Consider the following 23881-nt stretch of genomic DNA (forward strand, 5'->3'; position numbering starts at 1 on the left):
AGAACTTTGTGAAGGGCAACGCGGAGCGGAGGGGATTCCAGTCAGTTCAGGACGACGGAAGAGTACGAGAGATAGGCTTTTATTCCTTTTCTCCTGAGCACTAGGTAGGGGCCGAATTTAGTCCACTGTCTAGACAACCACTGCTCAGCAGTGCTCTTTTTGTAATATATTTGCTCATATACGTAAAATAATACAATCTGTTCTGGATTGAGTTATTATTTCTAGTGGGACATGGTTGATCAAAATAGCATGAAACACCACACATTTTGTCACATAATTATTAAACAGGAAAAATAAAATGGACATGGCAATATAGTTATTACCAAATGCAACCATGTGGTTTTTTTTTTTCCTAATCCCAGTCTTTGTGAATGAATATTACTAAATAAGACAGGGTTCGCCATCAGTTTTGGACCTATGTTTTTGGTCTGTTTTTACAGATGTCAATCTCTGAGAAAACTTGCTCACTTATGTTAAGTAGATAAGTATGGAGGGACTCACATTACTGGCAGTATCAGTCACTTCCTTAAACTCCTTCCAAGGTACATGCTAAACTCACCTAGAGATCATGCTTTAAAAACTATTTCCAGTATTCCATTAGCCCATAAACAGAAAATTGGATTGAAGATTTACTGAGCATGGCCCTGCCCATCAAAACAATACCCAGGTTCCCCCCTCAGTCAGCCTTTCCCATCAGGAAACGTCCATAAGCCTCTTATCTCTCTCCATCAGAGGGCAGGCAGAATGAAAACCACAATCAAAGAAAACTAATCAAGCTGATCACATGGATCACAGCCTGTCTAACTCAATGAAACTTTGAGCCATGTTGTGTAGGGCCACCCAAGATGGATGGGTCATGGTGGAGAGTTCGGACAAAACATGGTCCACTGGAGAAGGGAATAGAGAAACACTTCAGTGTTCTTGCCTGGAGAACTCCATGAACAGTATGAAAAGGCAAAAAGATAGGACACTGAAGATGAAATCCCCAGGTCAGTAGGTGCCCAAAATGCTACTGTAGATCAGTGGAGAAATAACTCCAGAAAGACTGAAGAGACAGAGCCAAAACAAAAACAACACCCAGTGGTGGATGTGACTGGTGACGGAAGTAAAGTCTGATGCTGTAAAGAACAATATTGCATAGGAACCTGGAATGTTAGGTCCATGAATCAAGGTAAATTAGAAGTGGTCAAACAGGAGAAGGCAAGAGTGAACAATGACATTTTAGGAATCAGTGGACTAAAATGGACTGGAATGGGCGAATTTAATTCAGATGACCATTATATCTACTACTGTGGGCAAGAATCCCTTAGAAGAAATGGAGTAGCCTTCATAGTCAACAAAAGAGTCAAATGCAGTACTTGGGTGCAATCTCAAAAATGAAAGAATGATCTATGTTTGTTTCCGAGACAAGCCATTCAATATCACAGTAATCCAAGTCTATGCCCCAACCAGTAATGCTGAAGAAGCTGACGTTGAACAGTTCTGTGAAGACCTACAAGACCTTCTAGGACTAACACCCATAAAAGATATCCTTTTCATCAGAGGGGACTGGAAGGCAAAAGTAGGAACTCAAGAGATACCTGCGGTAACAGTCAGGTTTGGCCTTGGAGTACAAAATGAAGCAGGGCAAAAGCTAACAAAGTTTTCCCAAGAGAACACACTGGTCATAGCAAACACCCTCTTCCAGCAATACAAGAGAAGACTCTACACATGGACATCACTAGTGGGGTGAATTCATATGCTGATGAGGGGGAGGATCATCCCAACCATTGGGGAACCATCCACTCCTCCCTCTTTTGACAGTGCCTTTAGAGCTGTCCTTTTCTCCTTTGCAGAGACATTACTTTGCCAACAAAGGTCCGTCTAGTCAAGACTGGTTTTTCCAGTGGTCATGTATGGATGTGAGAGTTGGACTGTGAAGAAAGCTGAGCGTTGAAGAATTGATGCTTTTGAACTGTGGTGTTGGAGAAGACTCTTGAGAATCCCTTGGACTGCAAGGAGATCCAACCAGTCCATCCTAAAGGAGATCAGTCCTGGGTGTTCATTGGAAGGACTGATGCTGAAGCTGAAACTCCAATACTTTGGCCACCTCATGCGAAGAGTTGACTCATTGGAAGAGACCCTGATGCTGGGAGGGATTGGGGGCAGGAGGAGAAGGGGACAACAGAGGATGAGATGACTGGATGGCATCACTGACTCGATGGGCATGAGTTTGAGTAAGCTCCAGGACTTGGTGATGGACAGGGAGGCCTGGCGTGCTGTGATTCATGGGGTCGCAAAGAGTCAAACACGACTGAGCGACTGAACTGAACTAGAGCTGTCCTGCCACCTCTGGGTGGACCACTGGACAAAACCCTGAGAGGGATTGTCAGAAGATCCTCTGACCAATCCTGAGAAAATCTGTTACACTGATGGAAGCAGCTTTGTCTTAGGTGGAAAAAGAAGAGCTGGGTATGCCGTAGTCTCCAATTTTGAGACCATAGAGGCTAAGCCTCTGCCAACCAGGTACTTCAGCCCAACTAGCTGAGCTCATAGCCCTGACTCAAGCTTTAGAGCTGGGAAAAGGAAAAAGAATAGCCATTTACACTGACTCCAAGTATGCCTTCCTGGTGCTACATGCACATGCGGCTATTTGGAAATAAAGGGGCCACTTGACCACCCGAGGGTCCCTAATCAAATATGGTGATCAAATCCTTAGACTCTTGGAGGCAGTCCATCTGCCCACTGAGGTTTCAGTCTCCCACTGTAAAGGACACCAAAAAGAGAGCACAGAAGTGGCACGAGGGAACCAAGCAGCCGATCAGGCAGCTAAGAGAGCAGCATTACAGAACCATGACCTAATAGGGGTTGCCACCCTAGTTCCACAGACTAATTTGACAGAAACTTCTTCAAATACTGAAGGTGAGACTCCTAAAGCTAAGAGTGAGGGCTTTCAAGAAGATCATATGGGATGGTTGCAGAAGGAGGGACTCCTTTTTCTGCCTGAAAACCTCCAATGGAAGTTGGTTAACTCCTTACACGCCACCACTCATTTAGGGGAAAAGGCCCTCCAAAGATTACTAGAAAGGTCCTTCAGAGGAACAGACCTCCAAACAATTATAAGGTAAGTGGTCTCCTCTTGTCCCACTTGCCGATTAAACAACCCCCAAGGAGCTCAAAGACCCCGGCTGGCCCAGTCCATCCAACGATGTGGAACCTACCCAGGAGAGGACTGGCAGATGGACTTCACCCAGATGCCAGTTTCTCAAGGGTATAAATACCTATTACTCATGATAGATACATTCACAGGATGGATTGAAGGCTTTACCACCCGGGCTGAGAAGGCTGAGGAGGTGGTAAAAAAAAAAACAAAAACAAAAAAACTGCTCCATGAAATCATTCCAAGATTTGGTCTGCCCAGGTCATTACAAGGTGACAATGGGACATCATTTACTTCTAAGGTCACCCAAGGGTCTCTAAAGTATTGGACATTACTTATTATCTCCATTGTGCCTGGAGGCCTCAGTCTTCAGGAAAAGTAGAAACAGCCAACCAATTCTTAAAATCAGCGATAAAAAAGATAACCCAGGAGACCTCCCTGGGATGGAAGGAGGCTTTACCAATAGCCCTTCTCTGCACCCACACCTAAGGAACAGGTTGGTCTTAGTCCTTATGAGATGCTGTATGAGAGACCTTTTGTTTGTATCAATGACCTCTTCCTAGATCCAGAGGCTCAGACCCTCCAGTCTTATACCATGGCTATTGGGCAATTCCAACAGGATATATGCTTGTGAACTAGGACCCAAAAGATTCTAAGGAGTCACCACTATATGCTCCAGGGACTCAAGTCCTAATTAAAGCCTGGAAAGATGGGTCCCCAAAGGCTCAACTCCAGCCCACATGGAAGGGCCCCTACCCTGTAATACTTTTTATGCCCACAGCTGTCAAGGTACCAGGACAGATTACTCACCAGTCAAGCTGTGGAAGAAAACAGAAGAGGACACTCAATACACCTGTGAGCCCCTGGGAGATCTCAGATACTTATTCAGGACTACAAATGAGTGCCATTCTAATGAACACCCCCAAAATTAAGTTTCTGGGGATAAGATTTCTCAGGACAGCTCTAAAGAGCCAACACAGCTTGGTAGGGACTGTACTCCAAAACAGGCAGGAGATAAATCTTCTAATCCCTGAACAAGGAGGGACTTGAGCCATCCTGGTGATGGGAATTTGGAATTGGCTAATGCCCCCACTAGTCCTTGTTATATCATATTGATGCTGCTTATGATTGTTCCATATATTATCAATTGTCTAACCTGTTTTGTCTGTGCCCAGGTCGACAAGCTACAACATGCAGTGCTAGTTCAGCAAAGATATAAAACTACAGCTGACCATGGAAAATATCACTCACCCTTAGATGGACACCGCTATAAGTACTCTGAGGCCTGAGACTAGCAAGAGGGGGAGGCCCAATACCCCTCGCCGTCCCAATTCAGCAGGAAGTAGCCAGAAAGACCTCGACGCCCCTATTCCCAAAGAACTGGGTCTGCCATCTCTTGAGGGGGGAATGTCAGGTAGTTAGAATAGGAAACAGGAGTCCAAAATGGTGGTGGCTAAAAGACAAGGAAGGGAAAAGCCGGCGAAAATAGAACAAAGGAAGGTCAAAGGAAGCTCCGAGGACCAGAGTGAGGACCTCAGGTAGAACAAACAGTACTCCTGGCTAGCCCAATTTACATAGGGCAGGCCCGGGGCCTGGGGGTGGGGGGGTGGGATGACATATAAAAAGAGGAGCCAAAGGGCTCTCTCTCTCTCTATCTATCTCCCTCCTCCCCCGCATGCTGGCGTGCTCCTCCACTCTCTTCTTTTCGCGTCTTTGGGTTGGCATGCCCTCATGCCTCAAGGATGGATTCTCCTGCTATTTGCTAAATAAAATAGAGCTGTAACACGGAGCTGTAACACTGATTTGTCTGAGAGCTATAACACGGTCTGTCCAAGACCCAACACGTTCTGTCCAAGACCCAAGAGTTGTGACGTGCCAAGGGCTTTAATGTCCATCACTCCAAATCTTTGTTGTGATGAGACAGAACCGAGGGGCATACACTCGCCTGACAACTATACAGTGGAAGTGATAGATTCAAGGGATTAGATCTGATAGAGTGTCTGAAGAACTATAGACAGAGGTTCATGACCTTGTACAGGAGACAGTGATCAAGACTGTCCCCAAGAAAAAGAAATGCAAAAAGGCAAAATGGTTGACTGAGAAGTCCCTACAAATAGCTGAGAAAAAAGAAGTGAAAGGCAAAGGAGAAAAGGAAAGATATACCCATTTGAATGCAGAGTTCCAAAGAATAGCAAGGAGAGGTAAGAAAGCCTTCCTCGGTGATCAATGCAAAGAAATAGAGGAAAACAATAGAATGGGAAAGACTAGAGATCTCTTCAAGAAAACTAGAGATACCAAGGGAACATTTCATGCAAAGATGGGCTCAATAAAGGACAGAAACAGTATGGGCCTAATAGATCCAGAAGATATTAAAAAGAGGTGGCAAGAATACATAGAAGAACTATACAAAAATAATTTTCATGACCCAGATAACCACGATGGTGTGATCACTCACCTAGAGCCAGACATCCTGGAAGGCAAAGTCAAGTGGGCCTTAGGAAGCATCACTACGAACAAGGCTAGTGGAGGTGATGGAATTCCAGTTGAGCTATTTCAAATCCTAAATGATGATGCTGTTAAAGTGTTGCACTCAGTATGCCAGCAAATTTGGAAAACTCAGCAGTGGCCACAGGACTGGAAAAAGTCCATTTTCATTCCAGTCTCAAAGAAGGTCAATGCCAAAGAATGTTCAAACTACCGCACAATTGCACTCATCTCACACGCTAGCAAAGTAATGCTCAAAATTCTCCAAGCCAGGCTTCAGTTCAGTTCAGTTCAGTCGCTCAGTCGTGTCCGACTCTTTGCAACCCCATGGATTGCAGCACGCCAGGCCTCCCTGTCCATCACCTACTCCAGGAGATTACTCAAATTCATGCCCATCGAGTTGATGATGCCATCCAGCCATCTCATTCTCTGTCATCCCCTTCTCCTCCTGCCCCCAATCCCTCCCAGCATCAGGGTCTTTTCCAATGAGTCAACTCTTCGCATGAGGTGGCCAAAGTATTGGAGTTTCAGCTTCAGCATCAGTCCTTCCAATGAACACCCAGGACTGATCTCCTTCAGGATGGACTGGTTGGATCTCCTTGCAGTCCAAGGGACTCTCAAGAGTCATCTCCAATACCACAGTTCAAAAGCATCAGTTCTTTGGTGCTCAGCTTTCTTCACAGTCCAACTCTCACATCCATACCTGACTACTGGAAAAACCATAGCCTTGACTAGACAGACCTTTGTTGGCAAAGTAATGTCTCTGCTTTTTAATATGCTATCTAGGTTGGTCATAACTTTCCTTCCAAGGAATAAGCGTCTTTTAATTTCATGGCTGCAGTCACCATCTGCAGTGATTTTGGAGCCAAAATAAATAAATAAATAAATAAAGCCTGACACTGTTTCCACTGTCTCCCCATCTATTTCCTGTCAGTAAGTAAACCATGAATTTCTAGATGTTCAAGCTGGATTTAGAAAAGGCAGAGGAACCAGAGATCAAATTGCCAACATCTGTTGCATCATTGAAAAAGCAAGAAAATTCCAGAAAAACATCTACTTGTGCTTTATTGATTACACCAAAGCCTGTGACTGTGTGGATCACAACAAACTCTGGAAAATTCTTAAAGAGATGGGAATACCAGATCACCTTACCTGTCTCCTGAGAAATCTGTATGCAGGTCAAGAAGCTACAGTTGAAACTGGACATGGAACAACAGATTGTTTCCAAATCAGGAAAGGAGTATGCCAAGGCTGTATATTATCACCCTCCTTATTTAACTCATATGCAGAGTACATCATGAGAAATACCAGGTTGGATGAAGCCAAAGCTGGAATCAAGATTGCCAGGAGAAATATCAATAAATTCAGACATGTAGATGACACCAACCTTATGGCAGAAAGTGAAGAGGAACTGAAGAACCTCTTGATGAGAGTGAAAGAGGAGAGTGAAAAAGCTGGCTTAAAACTCAACATTCAGAAAACTAAGATCATGGCATCTGGTCCCATCACTTCATGGCGAATAGATGGGGAAACAGTGGAAACAGTGACAGATGCTATTTTCTTGAGCTCCAAAGTCACTGCAGATGGTGACTGCAGCCATGTAATTAAAAGACACTTGCTCCTTAGAAGAAAAGCTATGACCAACCTAGACAGCATATTAAATAAAAAACAGAGACATTACTTTGCTGACAAAGGTCTGTCTAGTCAAAGCTATGGTTTTTCCAGTAGTCGTATATGGACGTGAGTGTTGGATCATAAAGAAAGCTGAGCACAAAAGAATTGATGCTTTTTTTTTTTTTTAATTAGTTGGAGGCTAATTACTTCACAACATTTCAGTGGGTTTTGTCACACATTGATATGAATCAGCCATAGAGTTACATGCATTCCCTATCCCGATCCCCCCTCCCACGTCCCTCTCCACCCGATTCTTCTGGGTCTTCCCAGTACACCAGGCCCGAGCACTTGTCTCATGCATCCCACCTGGGCTGGTGATCTGTTTCACCATAGATAATATACATGCTGTTCTTTTGAAACAGAATTGATGCTTTTGAACTGTGGTGTTGGTGAAGACTCTTGAGAGTCCCTTGGACAGCAAGGAGATCCAACCAGTCAATCCTAAAGGAAATCAGTCCTGAATATTCATCAGAAGGACTGATGCTGAAGCTGAAACTCCAATATTTTGGCCCCTCATGCAAAGAGTTGACTCATTGGAAAGGACCCTGATGCTGGGAGGGATTGGGGGCAGGAGGCGAAGGGGACAACAGAGGATGAGATGGCTGGATGGCATCACCGACTCAATGGACATGAGTTTGAGCAAGCTCCAGGAGTTGGTGATGGACAGGAAAGCCTGGCGTACTGCAGTCCATAGGGATGCTTAGAGTCGGACACGACTGAGCGATTGAACTGCACTCCATCAGTCAACAATTCAGTTAGGTTCAATAACGTTAAGAATACAGAATTGGGAATTACCTGACTTGCAAAGGAAGTGTTTACCCAGTCATCGGAGTTGCTCACTTTCTCAACATCTGGGAAGGCACCATGAAGACTTAAGTGATTATTATACCACTTGCTCTTGCATTTAGAGGGTGCCTGGTCTATGCAGTTAAGATGAAGGGTAAAAATGACAATTCCATAAAAATAAAGATATGATCAAAGACCCGTGTATTGATGACAGGTGAATAGAGAGATAGATGACTGTGAACTATTCTATATAGTTTTGTTAGCAATTTAATCTTATATATGGAGATGCATTTTACTTCTGAATATTTTTTTTTGCTATAAATTCTGTAAAATACCTGCTATAGATATTTTTTCCACTTTTTCAATGAAATGTACTTCAACATATTAAGCAAAAGAAGACTTGAGTAGCCAAACAAAATTTATCATCTCTCTGGGGCTTCCCTGGTGGCTCAGACGGTAAAGAATCTGCCTGCAATTCAGGAGATGACCCAGGTTCCATCCCTGGGTCAGAAGGATCCCCTGGAGAAGGGAATGACTACCCACTCCCTTATTCTTGCCTGAAAATTCCCATGGACAGAGGAGCCTGGTGGGCTACAGTCCATAGGATTGCAAACAGTTGGACATGACTGAGCAACTAAGCACTTAAAATTCCAAGTTGTATTGAAACATTGCATTCCAATTATGTTTATAAACATTTATTTAATAGAATTGGAACAGTATATCAACATCTAAGAAAGAGTTACTGCCAATACAGTGAAGCTGTTTTCTCAAATTCAGGCATTACTATCTTTCATGTATCAATGCTGTTATGTGCTTGATTTACAGCAAAATCCACTACATGTTTCCCTAAAGTTAATCTAAGTTTAATAATAGATGGTGAAAAAAGAAAACAAGTACAGTATGTGCTGTAAGGCTATGTAGATGGGGTCAGGAGGGAGAAAGATACTTTTCTGTGGGGAGAAAAGAAACGGGTGCACAGGCTCATTGTCAGGGAATCGTCTTTAGGAAGGTGTCCCAGTGAAAAAAGGAGATGAACTGAATTTTCCTGAAAGCATGCATCCTTTTAGGGGAAGAACACTGACTGAAACTGCCCGCCCTGGTCTGGCACCATAGTAACCATTTGCATGAGTTGTTTTAGGACAAAAGGCCCTGGTAAGGAACATGGAGCTAACAAGCCACCACCAACTGGAAGAGATCAGGAAAGGTCAAAAGCAGACACCATGGGGAATACGTGTAAATCTATGGCTGATTCATATCAATGTATGACAAAACCCACTGAAATGTTGTGAAGTAATTAGCCTCCAACTAATAAAAAAAAAAAAAATAAGATAAAAAAAAAAAAAAAGCAGTACTAAAAACAAAACAAACAAAAAAGCAGACACCACGTGTCCGACCACCTCCCAGAATCCTCCTCGTTGGCTCCATCTTGGCTGAGCAATGCGTGCACCACCAGGAAGGGCTCTGAGTCAGAATGATTGGTCAGAGACAACCCAGAAACTAATACCATCACCATAAAATCTGAGATCGTGAGCCACATGGGAGAACTGTTCTCCTGGGTTCCCTTACCCTACTGCTCTCCACCCAGGCACTCCTTCCCCACAAAATCTCTTGCTTTGTCAGCCCAAGTGTCTCCTTGGATAATTCATTTCTGAGTGTTAAAGCCCACTTTCGGGCCCTGGAAGGGGTCCCCCTTCCTGCAACATACTTACCTCTTCTTAGTGTGTTATACCACTTAGGACACTCCTCAGGACTCCAGTCTGAAAATTTGAGGCATTTTTCAGCCATGATTTCTTTGGGTACTTTTCCAGTCTCTCTTTCTAGCACTCCAATGGCTCAAATGTTAGAACTGTTTATTATAGTCCTTTGTGGCTCTTCTTTTTTTTCTCAGTTCAGATTGGGCATTTTATATTGTTCTATCTTTTAATCCACTGATTACTTCCTCTGTCACCTCCATTCTGCTGTGGAATCCTTCCACTGAGCTTCTTATTTTGGTAATCGTATTTTTCAGTTCTCAAATTTCCTTTTAGTGACAACCTAGAGCAAATGGACAACTTTCTAGAAACATACAGCCCACCAAAACTGAATCAAGAAGAAACAGACAATTTGAACAGACCAGTCCCTAGAAGTGAATCTGTAATAATAATAATTTTTTTTAAAACTCCTAACAAGCCCATCAGCAGACGAATGGGTAAGGAAGCTGTGGTACATATACACTATGGAATATTACTCAGCCATTAAAAAGAACTCATTGGAATCAGTTCTAATGAGATGGATGAAACTGGAGCCCATTATACAGAGTGAAGTAAGCCAGAAAGATAAAGACCAATATAGTATACTAACTCATATATGTGGAATTTTAAAAGATGGTAATGATAACCTTATATGCAAAACAGAAGAAGAGACACAGATGTACAGAACAGACTTTTAGACTCTGTGGGAGAAGGCGAGGGTGGGATGTTCAGAGAGAACAGCATTGAAACAAGTATACTATCAAGGGTGAAACATATCACCAGCCCAGGTTGGATGCATGAGACAAGTGCTCAGGGCTGGTGCACTGGGAAGACCCAGAGGGATGGAATGGGGAGGAAGGCAGGAGGGGGGATTGGGATGGGGAACACATGTAAATCCATGGCTGATTCATGTCAATGTAAGGCAAAAACCACTACAATATTGTAAAGTAATTAGCCTCCAACTAATAAAAATAGATGGAAAATAAAAACTAAAAACTTTAAAAACTCCTAACAAAAGTCCAGACCAGGTGGTTTCACAGGCCAATTCTACCAAACAAACAAAAAAGAACTTACACCAATTCTTCTCAAACTTTTCCAAAAGACTGAAGAGGAGGGAATATTCTCAAAGACAGTCTGTGAAGCCACCATCAAACTGGTACCAAAACTAGAACAAAGATACCACCAAAAAAGAAAATTGTAGGCTAATATCTTTGATGAATATAGATGCAAAATTCTCAACAAAATATTAGCAAATCAAATCCAACAATTCACAAAAAAGATCATATACTATGAACAAGTGGAATTCATCCCAAATTCACAAGGGTGGTTCAACATTTGCAAATCAATCAATGTCACACACCACATTAACAAAAGTCAAAAACCACATGATCATCTCAATAGATGCAGAAAAAGCATTTGACTAAATTCAACATCCATTCATGATTAAAAACAAAACAAAACAAAACCTCTTACCAAAGTGGGACTAGAGGGAACATATCTCAACATAATAAAAACTATTTATGACAAACCCACCACTGATATATTACTCAACTGTGAAAAGCTAAAAATCTTCCTGCTAAAATCTGGAACAAGACTAGAATGTCCACTCTCACCACTTCTATTCAACATAGTATTGGAAGTGCTAGTCACAGCAATCAGAGAAGAAAAAGCAAGCAAAGTATCCAGATTGGAAGAGAAGTAAAATTGTCACTATATGCATTTGACATAATACTATATATAGAAAAGCCTAAGAACACCACACAAAACCTACCGTATCTAATAAACAAATCCAGCAAAGTAGGAGGATACGATTAACATTGAAAAAATCAGTTGCATTTCTTTATAGTAACAGTGAAATATCAGAAAGGGAATGCTAAAAATTAATACCTTTTAACAATAGCACCAAAAAACAAAAACCCTAGGAGTAAACCTGGCCAAGGAGGTGAAAGATTTATGTGCTGAGAGCTATAAAACAGTAAAGAAAATTAAAGAGGATTCAAAGAAATCAAAAGATACCCCATGCTCTTGAATTGGAAGAATTAACATTGCTAAAATGGCAATACTGCCCAAAGCAATCTACAGAGTTAATGTGATCCCTAACAAAATATCTATGACATTTTTTCACAGAACTAGAACAAATAATCCAAATATTTATATGAAACCATAAAAGACCCAGAATTGCCAAAGCAATCCTGGGGTTGGGGGGCAGGGGGCAGAAAACAAAACAGGAGGCATAACTCTCCCAGACATCAGCAAATACTGCAAAATTAAGGTAATCAAACAGTGTAGTATTGGTTAAAAAAAACAGACATACAGCTCAACAGAACAGGACAGAGAACACAGAAATAAACCCACATGTCTATGGTCAATTACTCTCAACAAAGGAGACAAGAATATAAAATGGGAAAAAGTCTGTTCAACAATGGTGCTGGGAACGTTGGACAGCTGCATGTAGATCAGTGAAGTTAGAACACACCCTCACACCACGCATAAAAATAAACTCAAAATGGCTTAAAGACCTGAACCCAAGACATGATACCATAAAACTCCTAGAAGAGAGCATAGGCAAAACATTCTCTGACATAAATCATACCAATGTTTTCTTAGGGTCAGTCTCCAAAGGCAATAGAAATAAAAACAAAAATAAATAGATGCGATATAATCAAACTTACAAGCTTTTGCATAGCAAAGGAAAACAAAAAGACAGCCTTCAGAATGGGAGAAAATATTTGCAAATGATGCATCAGACAAGGGCTTAATCACCAAAATATATCAATACAAACAGCTCACACAATTTAACAACAAAAAAACAATGCCATTGAAAAATGGGGACATGCCCTTAACAGAATTTCTCCAAAGAAGACATATAGATGGGCAGTAGGCACATGAAAAGATGTTCAACATCACTAATCATTCAGTTCAGTTCAGTCGCTCATTAGTGTCTGACTCTTTGCGACCCCATGAATCACAGCACGCCAGGCCTCCCTGTCCATCACCAAGTCCTGGAGCTTACTCAAACTCGTGTCCATCAAGTCGGTGATGCCATCCAGTCATCTCATCCTCTGTTGTCCCCTTCTCCTCCTGCCCCCAATCCCTCCCAGCATCAGGGTCTTTTCCAATGAGTCAACTCTTCGCATGAGGTGGCCAAAGTATTGGAGTTTCAGCTTCAGCATCAGTCCTTCCAATGAACACTCAGGACTGATCTCCTTCAGGATGGATGGTTGGATCTCCTTGCAGTCCAAGGGATTCTCAAGAGTCTTCTCCAACACCACAGTTCAAAAAGCATCAGTTCTTTGGTGCTCAGCTTTCTTCACAGTCCAACTCTCACATCCCTACATGACCACTGGAAAAACCATAGCCTTAACCAGATGGACCTTTGTTGGCAAAGTAATGTCTCTGCTTTTTAATATGCTATCTAGGTTGGTCATTACTGTCCTTCCAAGGAGTAAGCGTCTTTTAATTTCGACCAATTAACAAATGCTGGAGAAGGTGTGGAGAAAAGGGCACCCTCCGACACTATTAGTGGAAATGCAAGTTGGTGCAGTCACTATGGAAAAGTGTGGAGGTTCCTCAGAAAACTGAAAATAGGTTTTAGTTTTAGATCAATTACCATATGATCCAGAAATCCTATTCCTGGGTGTATACCCAGACAAAACTTAAATTCAAAAATACACATGCACCTCTAAGTTCATGACAGCTAAGACACGGAAATATCCTAAATGTCCATCGACAGAGGAAGGGATAAAGAGGCTGTGTCCTATATATAACAGTGTATTACTCAGTCATGAAAAAGAATGAAATATTGCCATTTGTGGCGACAAGGGTGGATCTAGAGATTATCATACTAAGCAAAGGAAGTCAGAAAGAGAAAGGCAAACACCATGTGATATCACTTATATGTGGAATCTAAAATAAGACATAGGACTTCCCTGGTAGTCTGGTGGTAAGAATCTGCCTGCCAATGCAGGGGGCATGGGTTTGATCCCTAGTCTGGGAAGATTCCATGTGCCACAGGGCAACTAAGCCCACATGCCACAATTTCTGAGCCTCCTCTCTAGAACCTGTGCTCTGCAACGAGAGAGGTCACCACAGTGAGAAGCCAGCATATCACAGCTAGAGAGTGGCCCCTATCCACTGCAACTAGAAAAAGTCCTCTCTCAACAATGAAGATCCAGTGCAGCCAAAATTAGTTAATTAAAAAATTGAAACATAAACAGACTCACAGACATAGATTTCTGGTTGCTAAGGCAAGAGGGTGCTGGGGAAGGGAAGAACTGGGAGTTTGGGATTAGCAGATGTAAACTATTACATATAGAATGGATAAACAACAAGGTCCTACTGTATAGGAGGCCCTCCAGGAAACTATCTTCAATATCCTGGGATAAACCATAGTGGAAAAGAATATTTTAAAATAATGTCTATATGTGTAAAACTGAGTCACTTTGCTGAACAGCAGAGATTGGCACAATATTGTAAATCAATTATACTTCAGTAAAAATTTTTTTAAAAGAAACAAAAATAAACACAAGAAAATTTCCTTTTGGCTTTTCTTTGCATCTTTTATTCCTTTGCTGGGACTTTCTATTTCCCTACTGAATTTTTCTATCCTTTCATTCATTCCAAACATGATAATCCTGTCTGCTTTAAAACACTGGTCAGATAATTCTAACATCTTCCTTATCTCAGTGTCAGCATCTATTAATTGTCTTTTTTCAGTCTGATATCTTCCCGGTTCTGGGTATGAATTTGAAGAAGCTGGAATCTGAACATTTTCACATTATGGTCTGACATTCCAGATCTTATCCTGCTGGCTTTTTCTGACACTGCTCTGGTCAGGGAGGGGAGGTACTGCCAGGTGGGGACTGAAGTCCAAGTTCCTTACTTGGGCTCTGTTAACACCCAAAGGTGGGAGTGGCAGGGAGGCCTCATTGCTGCTGCCAATGGTGGGGCTTCCTTATATAAGGCCCTGTCCTGGCTGACAAGTATAAATGGATTTAAGCGAGCTCATTTGTCTCCAGCTCCTAATTTATTTTTATATGAGTTTGGAAATTTGAGAAACAAGCTGCATTCTGATACACCCCACATATAGAGTTGGATCCCTGTTGTAGCACTTACAGGAATTAAACTTAGAAACTGAAGCTGAAAATAGGGAGCATGAAAAATAGCTTTGGCTTCTCTGGGTTTTCCTCACTCCTAAGAATTATTTCTAGTCCGTTTCTTCTCCTGTATTTTCCTGTCCTCACTCAGCTTTGTCATGCTGTTTATATCTTCCCTCCTCCTTGACTTGTGGGCTTTGTTATGATTCCCTGCCTACTATAATCCTGTTTGAATTTTGGAAATCAATTGCTGTACCCTTTAGCCCTATTCCTTCAGAAAATTAGCCCTGAAGAAGAGAAATGACACTTTTGTTGCAATTATGCAACAGAATTGCCTGCCACACAGATCTGGTAATGAGACTGCCTGCCTACACCTCTTTTCAGATTTCACACCACCAGCAGTGAATTGGTAGCTCGTCAGGGGCTTCCCTGGTGGCTCAGTGGTAAAGAATTCACCTGCCAACGCTTGTCAATGCAGGACATGCAGGTTTGATCCCTGGGTTGGGAAGATCCTCTGGAGAAGGAAATAGCAACCCACTCCAGGATTATTGCCTGCAAAGTCCCAGGGACAGAGGAGCCAAGAGGGCTAAACAACAGCAGCAGTAGTCAGAATCCCACCTTCTGATCCAGACTTACCCAAGTCGCCTTGTACTTTTTCTCCAACAGTCCCCCATGAATGTGTGTGTTGGTGTGTGCTGAGTCGCTCACTTGTGTCCGACTCTTTTCAACCCCATAGACTGTAGCATGCGAGGCTCCTATGTCCATGGAGATTCTCCAGGTGAGAATGCTGGAGTGGGTTGCATGCCCTCCTCCAGGGGATCTTCCCGACCCAGGGATCAAACCCAGGTCTCCCACATTGCAGGCGGATACTTTATCATCTGAGACACCAGGGAGGCCCAGACTGTAGCTCCCTGAATGTGCTGTGGCCTCTGAGGCCCTGCATACAGTAAAAGTATAATTTATCCTAAACTTGGAAAAAGGAAAAATGCTGTTTGCCTCCCTGACATCATGGCAGAGTAGTTTCAACAGGCCCACATGGCTCTCACAGGGTACTCTCAAATACGACCTCATGAGCCTATTTGGCCAACCACCTAGTACAGCCTCATCCCCAGTCTCATGGAGTCCACAGATTAGTGAGGAAAAGAAAATTAAAATAAATAACTGCACAAAAGGTTATTTGAAAACGATTATGATGAGCAGTCAGTCCAGGCACTTGGTCATGTCTGACTCTTTGCAACCCCATGGACTGCAGTACACCAGGCCTCCCTGTCCATCACCAACTCCCAGAGCTTACTCAAACTCACTTCCTTTGAGTCGGTGATGCCATCCAATCATCTCATCCTCTGTCATCCCCTTCTCCTCCCACCTTCAATTTTTCCCAGCATCAGGGTCTTTTCCAATGAGTCAGTTCTTTGAATCAGGTGGCCTGATTCAAATCAGGAAGCTGAAGTACTGGAGCTTCAGCTTCAGCATCAGTCCTTCCAATGAATATTCAGGACTGATTTCCTTTAGGATTGACTGGTTTGATCTCCTTGCAATCCAAGGGACTCTCAAGAGTCTTCTCCAACACCACAGTTCAAAAGCATCAACTCTTTGGCGCTCACCTTTCTTTATGGTCCAACTCTCATATCCATACATGACTACTGAAAAACCATAGCTTTGACTAGATGGCCCTTTGTTGGCAAAGTAATGTCTCTGCTTTTTAACATGCTGTCTAGTTTGGTCATTGCTTTTCTTCCAAGGAGCAAGCATCTTTTAATTTCATGACTGCAGTCATCCTCTGCAGTGATTTTGGAGCCCCAAAAAATAAAGTCTGTGACTGTTTCCATTATTTGATTGCAGGGACAAATATCAGCAACCTCAGATATGCAGATGATACCACCCTTATGGCAGAAAGCAAAGAAGCACTAAAGATTTAGCCTCTTGATGAAAGTGAAAGAGGAGAGAGAAAAATTTGGCTTAAAACAACATTCAGAAAACTAAGATCATGGCATCTGGTTCCATAATTTCATGGCAAATAGATGGGGAAACAATGGAAACAGTAACAGATCTTATTTTCCTGGGCTCCAAAATCACTGCAGACAGTGACTGCAGCCATGAAATTAAGAAACGCTTACTCCTTGGAAGGAAAGTTATGACCAACCTAGACAGCATATTAAAAAGCAGAGACATTACTTTGCCAACAAAGGTCCGTCTAGTCAAAGCTATGGTTTTTCCAGTGGTAATGTATGGATGTGAGAGTTGGACTGTGAAGAAAGCTGAGTGCTGAGGAATTGATGCTTTTGAACTGTGGTGTTGGAGAAGACTCTTGAGAGTCCCTTGGACTGCAAGGAGATCCAACCAGTCCATCCTAAAGGAAATCAGTCCTGAATATTCATTGGAAGGACTGATGCTGAAGCTGAAACTCCAATACTTTGGCCACTTGATGCGAAGTACTGACTCATTGGAAAAGACCCTGATGCTGGGAAAGATTGAAGGCAGGAGAAGGGGATGACAGAGGATGAGATGGTTGGATGGCATCACTGACTCTATGGACATGAGTTTGAGCAAGGTCCAGGAGTTGGTGATGGATAGGGAAGCCTGCTGCAGTCCATGGGGTCACAAAGAGTCGGACAGGACTGAGCGACTGAACTGAACTGATTTAGAAGTAACCTGACCCTCATACAGCCCTGCACAGTTTTGTTTCCTAGCTATAAGGGGAGTTATTTGGTACACCCTGAGATAAAAATGACCCCCCCCCTCCCCACACACACACACACGCTCGCATCCTTTTTTCCCTTCCCCTTCCTCTAATCCCTTCCCAAAACACTAATTGCCTGTTTGAAATGACTGTTGTCATGTTAACAACACAGAATTAAGCTGATGACAAATTACCGAGAAAAAAACAAAATAAAAACATTTACTATTGTATTTTAAAAGATGACGTAAAGCACTAGAGGGTAAAAAAAAAAATCTCAAATGCTAACAATGTTTACGTAATGTCTAAATTTTCTCCAAATTTCCAATATGTCCATAATATACGTAATTTTAAAGGAAAAATAATTTTAAGAACAGATCTGTGAAAATGGAAGCCCACAGCTTCCAATGACCATCTGACCATTCTTAGTCTGATTTGGGGCAGATGCAGCCGTTGGAAAGGCCAGGTCTTTTGTTGGGGAAGGGAGATGGGCGGGGCAGGAAGAACGGTCCTCTGGTTATTTCTCTGTAGCGTCTCAGTCCTGTCGTACAATCCAAGTCAAATCAATGCATTAAGCGCCTCTTCCTTTCTGCTTGTCCCGAAAACGGAAAGAGGCGTAGCGGAGCGAAAAGGAACACCCGGGGCGCGGCTGCAGGGATGCCGCTGGGACCGATCTACAGAGGGCGCCCGGGTTGCTGCGAGCGGCTCAGCTGGCCCAAGCTTCTCCCCAAGCCCCGCCCAAGCCTCTCTAGCCCCGCCCACCCGAATCCACGCCCCGCCCCCGCCCGGCCTGGTTTGCTCCGCCCGCCACAGTCACGTGGTGAGGAGCCGAGACCAGCCGGTAGCTGATGCAGCCGCGAAGTATTCGTCATGGAGCTGGCGCCGCGAAGCTGTCCCGTGCCGCTGCTGCTGCTGCTTTTAGGCCTGAGCTCGGGTAGGTTCGGGCAAAAGATGCTTCAGCGGCCGGTGCCTCCTTCTCTCCTCCAGGGATGAGAATCAGTTAGTGGGTTTGTGCTTTTTAAACCATATTCCTTTCCCCCTGTTTATACCTTGTGGAATTATTTTGCTTTTGAAACTCACTCAAGTTTTTAATTAAGAGTTCTTTTTCTACTTTTTTCTGACTCTGGGTATTCTGATGCTTCCTTTCTTCCCTGCGCGTAGTTAGAAGCAGTTTTGCAAGATGTAAGGTTTGGAGAAGCTGATGATCAATGAGGTTTCTACTATCTAAGGGCCACCTCCCTCTTCCTGCCGTGATTGGCTGCAAAATGAGATTATAAAGTTGTTGTTGTTGTTGTTGTTTAAAGCTGAAACGCTCTGTCCAGAAGACTAAAAGATAATACCACGAATGGGACACTTTATTGAGAGTAAGACTTTCTCCTTGTACCTAATCAGAAAAGGCAAGATAATATCTTCCCTCATTGCAGTCCTTTTTGACAAAAACCTATTCGTGTTTAATATGATGACTTGCAAGTTGGTTTTCAGTCTTTTCTTCAAGCAAAATGACTCCTGATCTGAATCAAGAACTGAGAATTCGAACTGGCCACAGACTTGTCTTGTGATCTGAGGCCAGATGCTTAACTTGTTTTCCCTTCTGTAAAATGGGGATCATATGACCCTTCTGCTTGTGCCTGGGAACTATGCAATAGGTTGCCCACCAGATTTTAACAGTGGTCACTGGCAGGGAGGCTTCCCTAGTGGCTCAGCAGTAAAGGGTCTGCCTGCAATGCAGGATATGCGGGTTCAATCCCTGGGTTGAGAAAATCCCCTGGAAAAGGAAATGGCAACCCACTCCAGTATTCTTGGCTGGCAAATTCCATGCACAGAGAAGCCTGGGGGGCTACAGTCCATGGGGTCCCAAAAGAGTTGGACCCAACTTAGGGTCTAAACAGCAACAGCAGACACTATCAAGAAAGGGAGGAGTACCAGAGTTTAAGTTAAAACAAACCAAGCCTTATCTGCCATTTTCAAGGAGACTGTAATTTTGTGTTACTTGGTATGTATGATCTTACAGCCATACCTATAATAAACATTCTAGCCTTTCTGTTTTGCTCATCAGACCACTTTCTGGTTGCCTTAATCTCCATCCTTATTAAGTTTCAAAACAACATTGTCTCCTCTCCTAGTCTCTTATTTTGGGGACCAGTTTTTGTCCTTTTACTTGCCACAGAGGCATGAAATTCAAAAAAGAGGAAGTAGAGGCAGAAAACTCTGGTAACCAAGGATCATGCTTTTGTCACTGTTTAACATTAGCATTTTTTACCCACAGAGTGGTATTTGAGAAAAGAAAAGGTATCACAGCTTGGAAGTTGTTACTTTAGCAAAGGTGACATAGTTAATGTATTTAACCTACTCTTTTCTGATACATATTTTGCAGATGCTAAAAATGTTAACTTTGGTTAACTCTAAATTGGAGGAAAGTTGTGGGATTAAAGAATATATGTATGGCTTCTATAAATTTTCTGCCAAGTTGCCTTCTCAGAAAATTATGTGCCAGTATGCACTTTTGCCCACAGCCCTGAAGCCAATCTCCTGTCTTGTGCAAATAGAACCTCTGCCATCTGTCAAATAAGGAAAAAAATTTTTAGTGACCTCATTATTGCTTTAATTTTCGTATCTTTGAATATTAGTGATTTTTTCACGTATTTATGACATTCATATTTCTGTTTTCATGAATTATTTTCTTGTGGCATTTATCCATTTAATCTTACTTTTGTTGTTGTTGTTATGACTACTGTTATTTATTGAATGCCTAGTAAGTGCTAGGCATTGTCAGCTATCTTGCTTCTTGCAAAGATCTTATATTTTTTAATTGATCTAATGATTAAGGAAGTACCCTTTTTCATATTTATTTCTGATCTTTATTTGTTGTTTTGCTTTTTATTTTCATTGTATAGAAATGTAACAAGTTTCTGTTCTCAACTCTTGATATTTTGCTGTATAGTCTCTGGGAGTCTGCTTAAATCGTTTCCCCATCCAGAGGTCAAAAAAACATTCAATTCTGTTTTCATATTTTTTTCACATCTAAGTTTTAAAAATGAAATATTTGATCCACTTGGAATTCATTTTGGTTAATAGTGTTAAGAGAGGATATATATTTCTATTTTTTTTTGCTTCAAGAAAGCTACCAGTTGCCCTGGCATAATATATTGAGTAATTTTGCCCCACTAACTTGTCGATGCCTCTTTAATTGTGTACTAAATGAGAAACAAAAATCAATGTGATGCATTTTGAGATTTTTTTTCTTTTTTCCCCTAAATGTAAATCTCTCTCTCTTTTAAACAGTTATAAGCAAGTTTCATGCTTTCCTGTTAAAAATCCAAACATTACAGAGGGTGTAGAGGAAAATGTGAAAGCTTTCAGCCCCCTGGGCCTCTGTTACGTTGGGTTTGTTTTTTCATAAGTTAGAATTTATTCAATCTAAGTTGAATTGTTTTTCTTTATCTCCACAATGTATTGAAGTAAATACATAAACATAAACCAAATCACCTGCAGCCTAGCCCAGCCATCACTCCTAGGCTTGGGATTTACCTGAACATGGACCTTCTTCAGGAAAACGATGGTGCTTGTGTTTCAGGAGCTGTCATCAGCTGGCCCATGGAAGAGAGCAAGGAAGTCTGGGGTTATGTGACTGTCCGGAACGATGCTCACATGTTCTGGTGGCTCTATTATGCCACCAGCCCCTACAAGAACTACTCAGAACTGCCCCTGGTCATGTGGCTTCAGGTAAAAGTGGTTTTACTGCCTGACCTGAGGTTGAGGCCAGGTTTCCCCCACTTACCACCTTGCTCACCTTTAAAGGCTTACAGCTCAGCAGTGAAGAACTGATGTGGTCCAGCAGCACGGTAGGGGTCTCCTGGACCCAGCATCCTCAGAAGGATTCAGCATCCTTCTGAAGCAGACAAAGGCAGTGTTACTGCCAAGGAAGCCAAATCAGAGAGTGAGAGGTTCTGACCTTTTGCTGGGGTCCTTTTCTACTAAGCCCAAACCAGACATGGGCAGGAACCCTTACTAGTTGTTCCTGAAGTCACGTTTGATAGTATGCTGATACAAAGTGTTTCTGGAAGGTTCCAAAGCAAAACTGAGCTATCCTGACCAGTCTTTCATCTCCCTGCCCTCCCAGTCCTTTCCTCGACCTGAATTCCATGCCCCTAGAAAAATTGATATTTTGAAAGAACTCAGCCTTTTGTATCAGTGTTGAGTGTTGGACCTTCTCCTTCTCCCTAAAGTGTATTTGCATTTTAATCTTGAGCTCTGGTGGTAGGATTGAAGACTAGAAACTGGTTGAAAGGTCTTTGAGGGGCAGGCAGAGGATCCTTCATTCCATTCCTAAAATGTCTCTCAAAAGTTGGCCCACGCCCACGTGGAATCCACGATCTAGGGAGGGGTTGAGGAACGCAGTCTTGCTTCACCTTCTGGAAACTACAGGCCCATCCCAGCTGGGACGCCAGGTTGCTTACCAGTATGTAGGGTGCCCTGGTCCTCATCCCCATGAGATGTAAATGTCACTTCATCCCCAAATGTTATTATTCCTAAGCAGCTTCCCAGTTCTCCCAGCTTTGCCAATGGATACAGACATTTTTTTTTAGTTGATGGATGATTCCTTTACAGTATTGTAAAGGTTTGATTTCTGTCATAGCCACTATGAATTAACCATCCGTGTACGTGTGTCCCCTCTCTCGTGACTCCCCCTCCCACCTCCCACCCATTCCCACCTCTCTAGGTTGTTACAGAGCCCCTGTTTGAGTTCGGTGAGTCATTCAGCAAATTCCCATTGGCCGTCTGTTTACATGTGTTAGCATGTATGCATCCACGCTACTCTCTCCATTCATCTCACCCTGTCCCTCTTCTCCCCACCCTTGTCCATAAGTCTGTTCTCTCTGTCTGCAGCTCCACTGCTGCTCCGCAAACAGATTCGTCAGTACATCCTTCTAGAATCCATATGTATGCATTAATATATGGTATTCGTCTTTCTCTTTCTGTCCGACTTCACTCATGTATAACAGGCTCTAGGTTCATCCACCTCATTGGAACTGACTCAAATGTGTTCCTTTTTATGGCTGAGTAGTGTCGAGAAGAGTCAGACATGACTGAGCGACTTCACTTTCACTTTTCACTTTTATGCATTGGAGAAGGAAATGGCAACCCATTCCAGTGTTCTTGCCTGGAGAATCCCAGGGATGGGGTCACACAGAGTCGGACACGACTGAAGTGACTTAGCAGTAGCAGTGTTGCATTGTGTATATGTACCACAGCTGCTTTGTCCATCTGTCGATGGACATCCAGGTTGCTTCCAGGACTTGACTGTTATAAATAGTGCTGCCGTGAACACTGGGGTACATGTGTCTTTTTCACTTTTGGTTTCCTCGGGGTATATGCCTAGAAATGGTCTTGCTGGGTCACATGGTGGTTTTATTTTTAGTTTTTTAAGACGTCTCCGTACTGCCTTCCATAGTGGCTGTATCAGCTTGCATTCTCCCCAGGAGTGCAGGACGGTTCCCTTTTCTCCGCACCCTCTCCAGCTCTTGTGGTTTGTGGATTTTTTGGTTGAGGGCCATTCTGTCTGGTGTGAGGTGATCTCTCATTGTAGTTTTGCTTTTGCATTTCTCTGATGATGAGATACTGAGCATCTCTTCATGTGTTTATTAACCCTCTGGGATGCACACTTGTTGATGAGATACTGAAGATGAGCAGTTTGCAGGGAGGGGCCTCTCTCTCAGGATTATGGCAAGTATCCTCTCTGAGAGCTCGGCCGAGGGTGCAGTAGGAAAAGGCCTCAGAAGAAGATGGCGTCTGTGGCCCAGGGGACTTCTGCGCCTCCCGGGGGCTGGAGATGGAGACAGGGCTGTCAGGGCGGGCCGTGCGCTGGGCGCATCCGGGTCTGCCTTTCTGCCCCACATAGCCAAGGAGAAGCACTTCCCTTCTCTGGGCTTTGGTTTTCTAATCTGGGGGATTTCAGTGGTTTTCAAATGTTTTATTAATCAGCATAATTGTTTCCACTTCCAAGTGAAAGCTTACAGACCAGCCAAAGCAGAAGAAAGCAGTGCTGGGCGGAGGTAGGGGGGGAGCACCAAGCCCACCCACTCATTTAAAAATCAAGACATTTCCTTCTTTTTTCCAAAAATGTAATGACTCGGGGGCTGAACTTGCCGTCCCAAAGCTGAGTGGCGGGGGTCCCCCTTACGGACGAGCAGGAGCTCCTGATGCGGGGCCACACCTGACCTCTCTGCTCCCCGAGGTGCGCCTCTGGCCCCTGGAAACCATCCGGTTTGTGACCTTTGATTACTGTGAGCTGAGA

The 23881-nt window shown here is 43.0% G+C and overlaps 1 protein-coding gene across 1 annotated transcript in view; it reads left to right on the forward strand.

Annotated features, from left to right (window-relative positions):
- Window positions 1-18386: 18386 nt before the first annotated feature.
- The window catches only part of SCPEP1 (serine carboxypeptidase 1), a 29971-nt gene continuing 24476 nt past the window's right edge, over window positions 18387-23881 (forward strand). The window contains exons 1-2 of the mRNA XM_061142595.1: window positions 18387-18520; window positions 21161-21309. Of these exons, the coding sequence (XP_060998578.1) occupies window positions 18457-18520; window positions 21161-21309 (213 nt within the window). The 5' untranslated portion in view covers window positions 18387-18456. The remainder of the gene's footprint in view (window positions 18521-21160; window positions 21310-23881) is intronic.

This window comes from Dama dama, chromosome 5, assembly GCF_033118175.1.
Source record: "Dama dama isolate Ldn47 chromosome 5, ASM3311817v1, whole genome shotgun sequence".
Taxonomy (NCBI): Eukaryota; Metazoa; Chordata; class Mammalia; order Artiodactyla; family Cervidae; genus Dama; species Dama dama.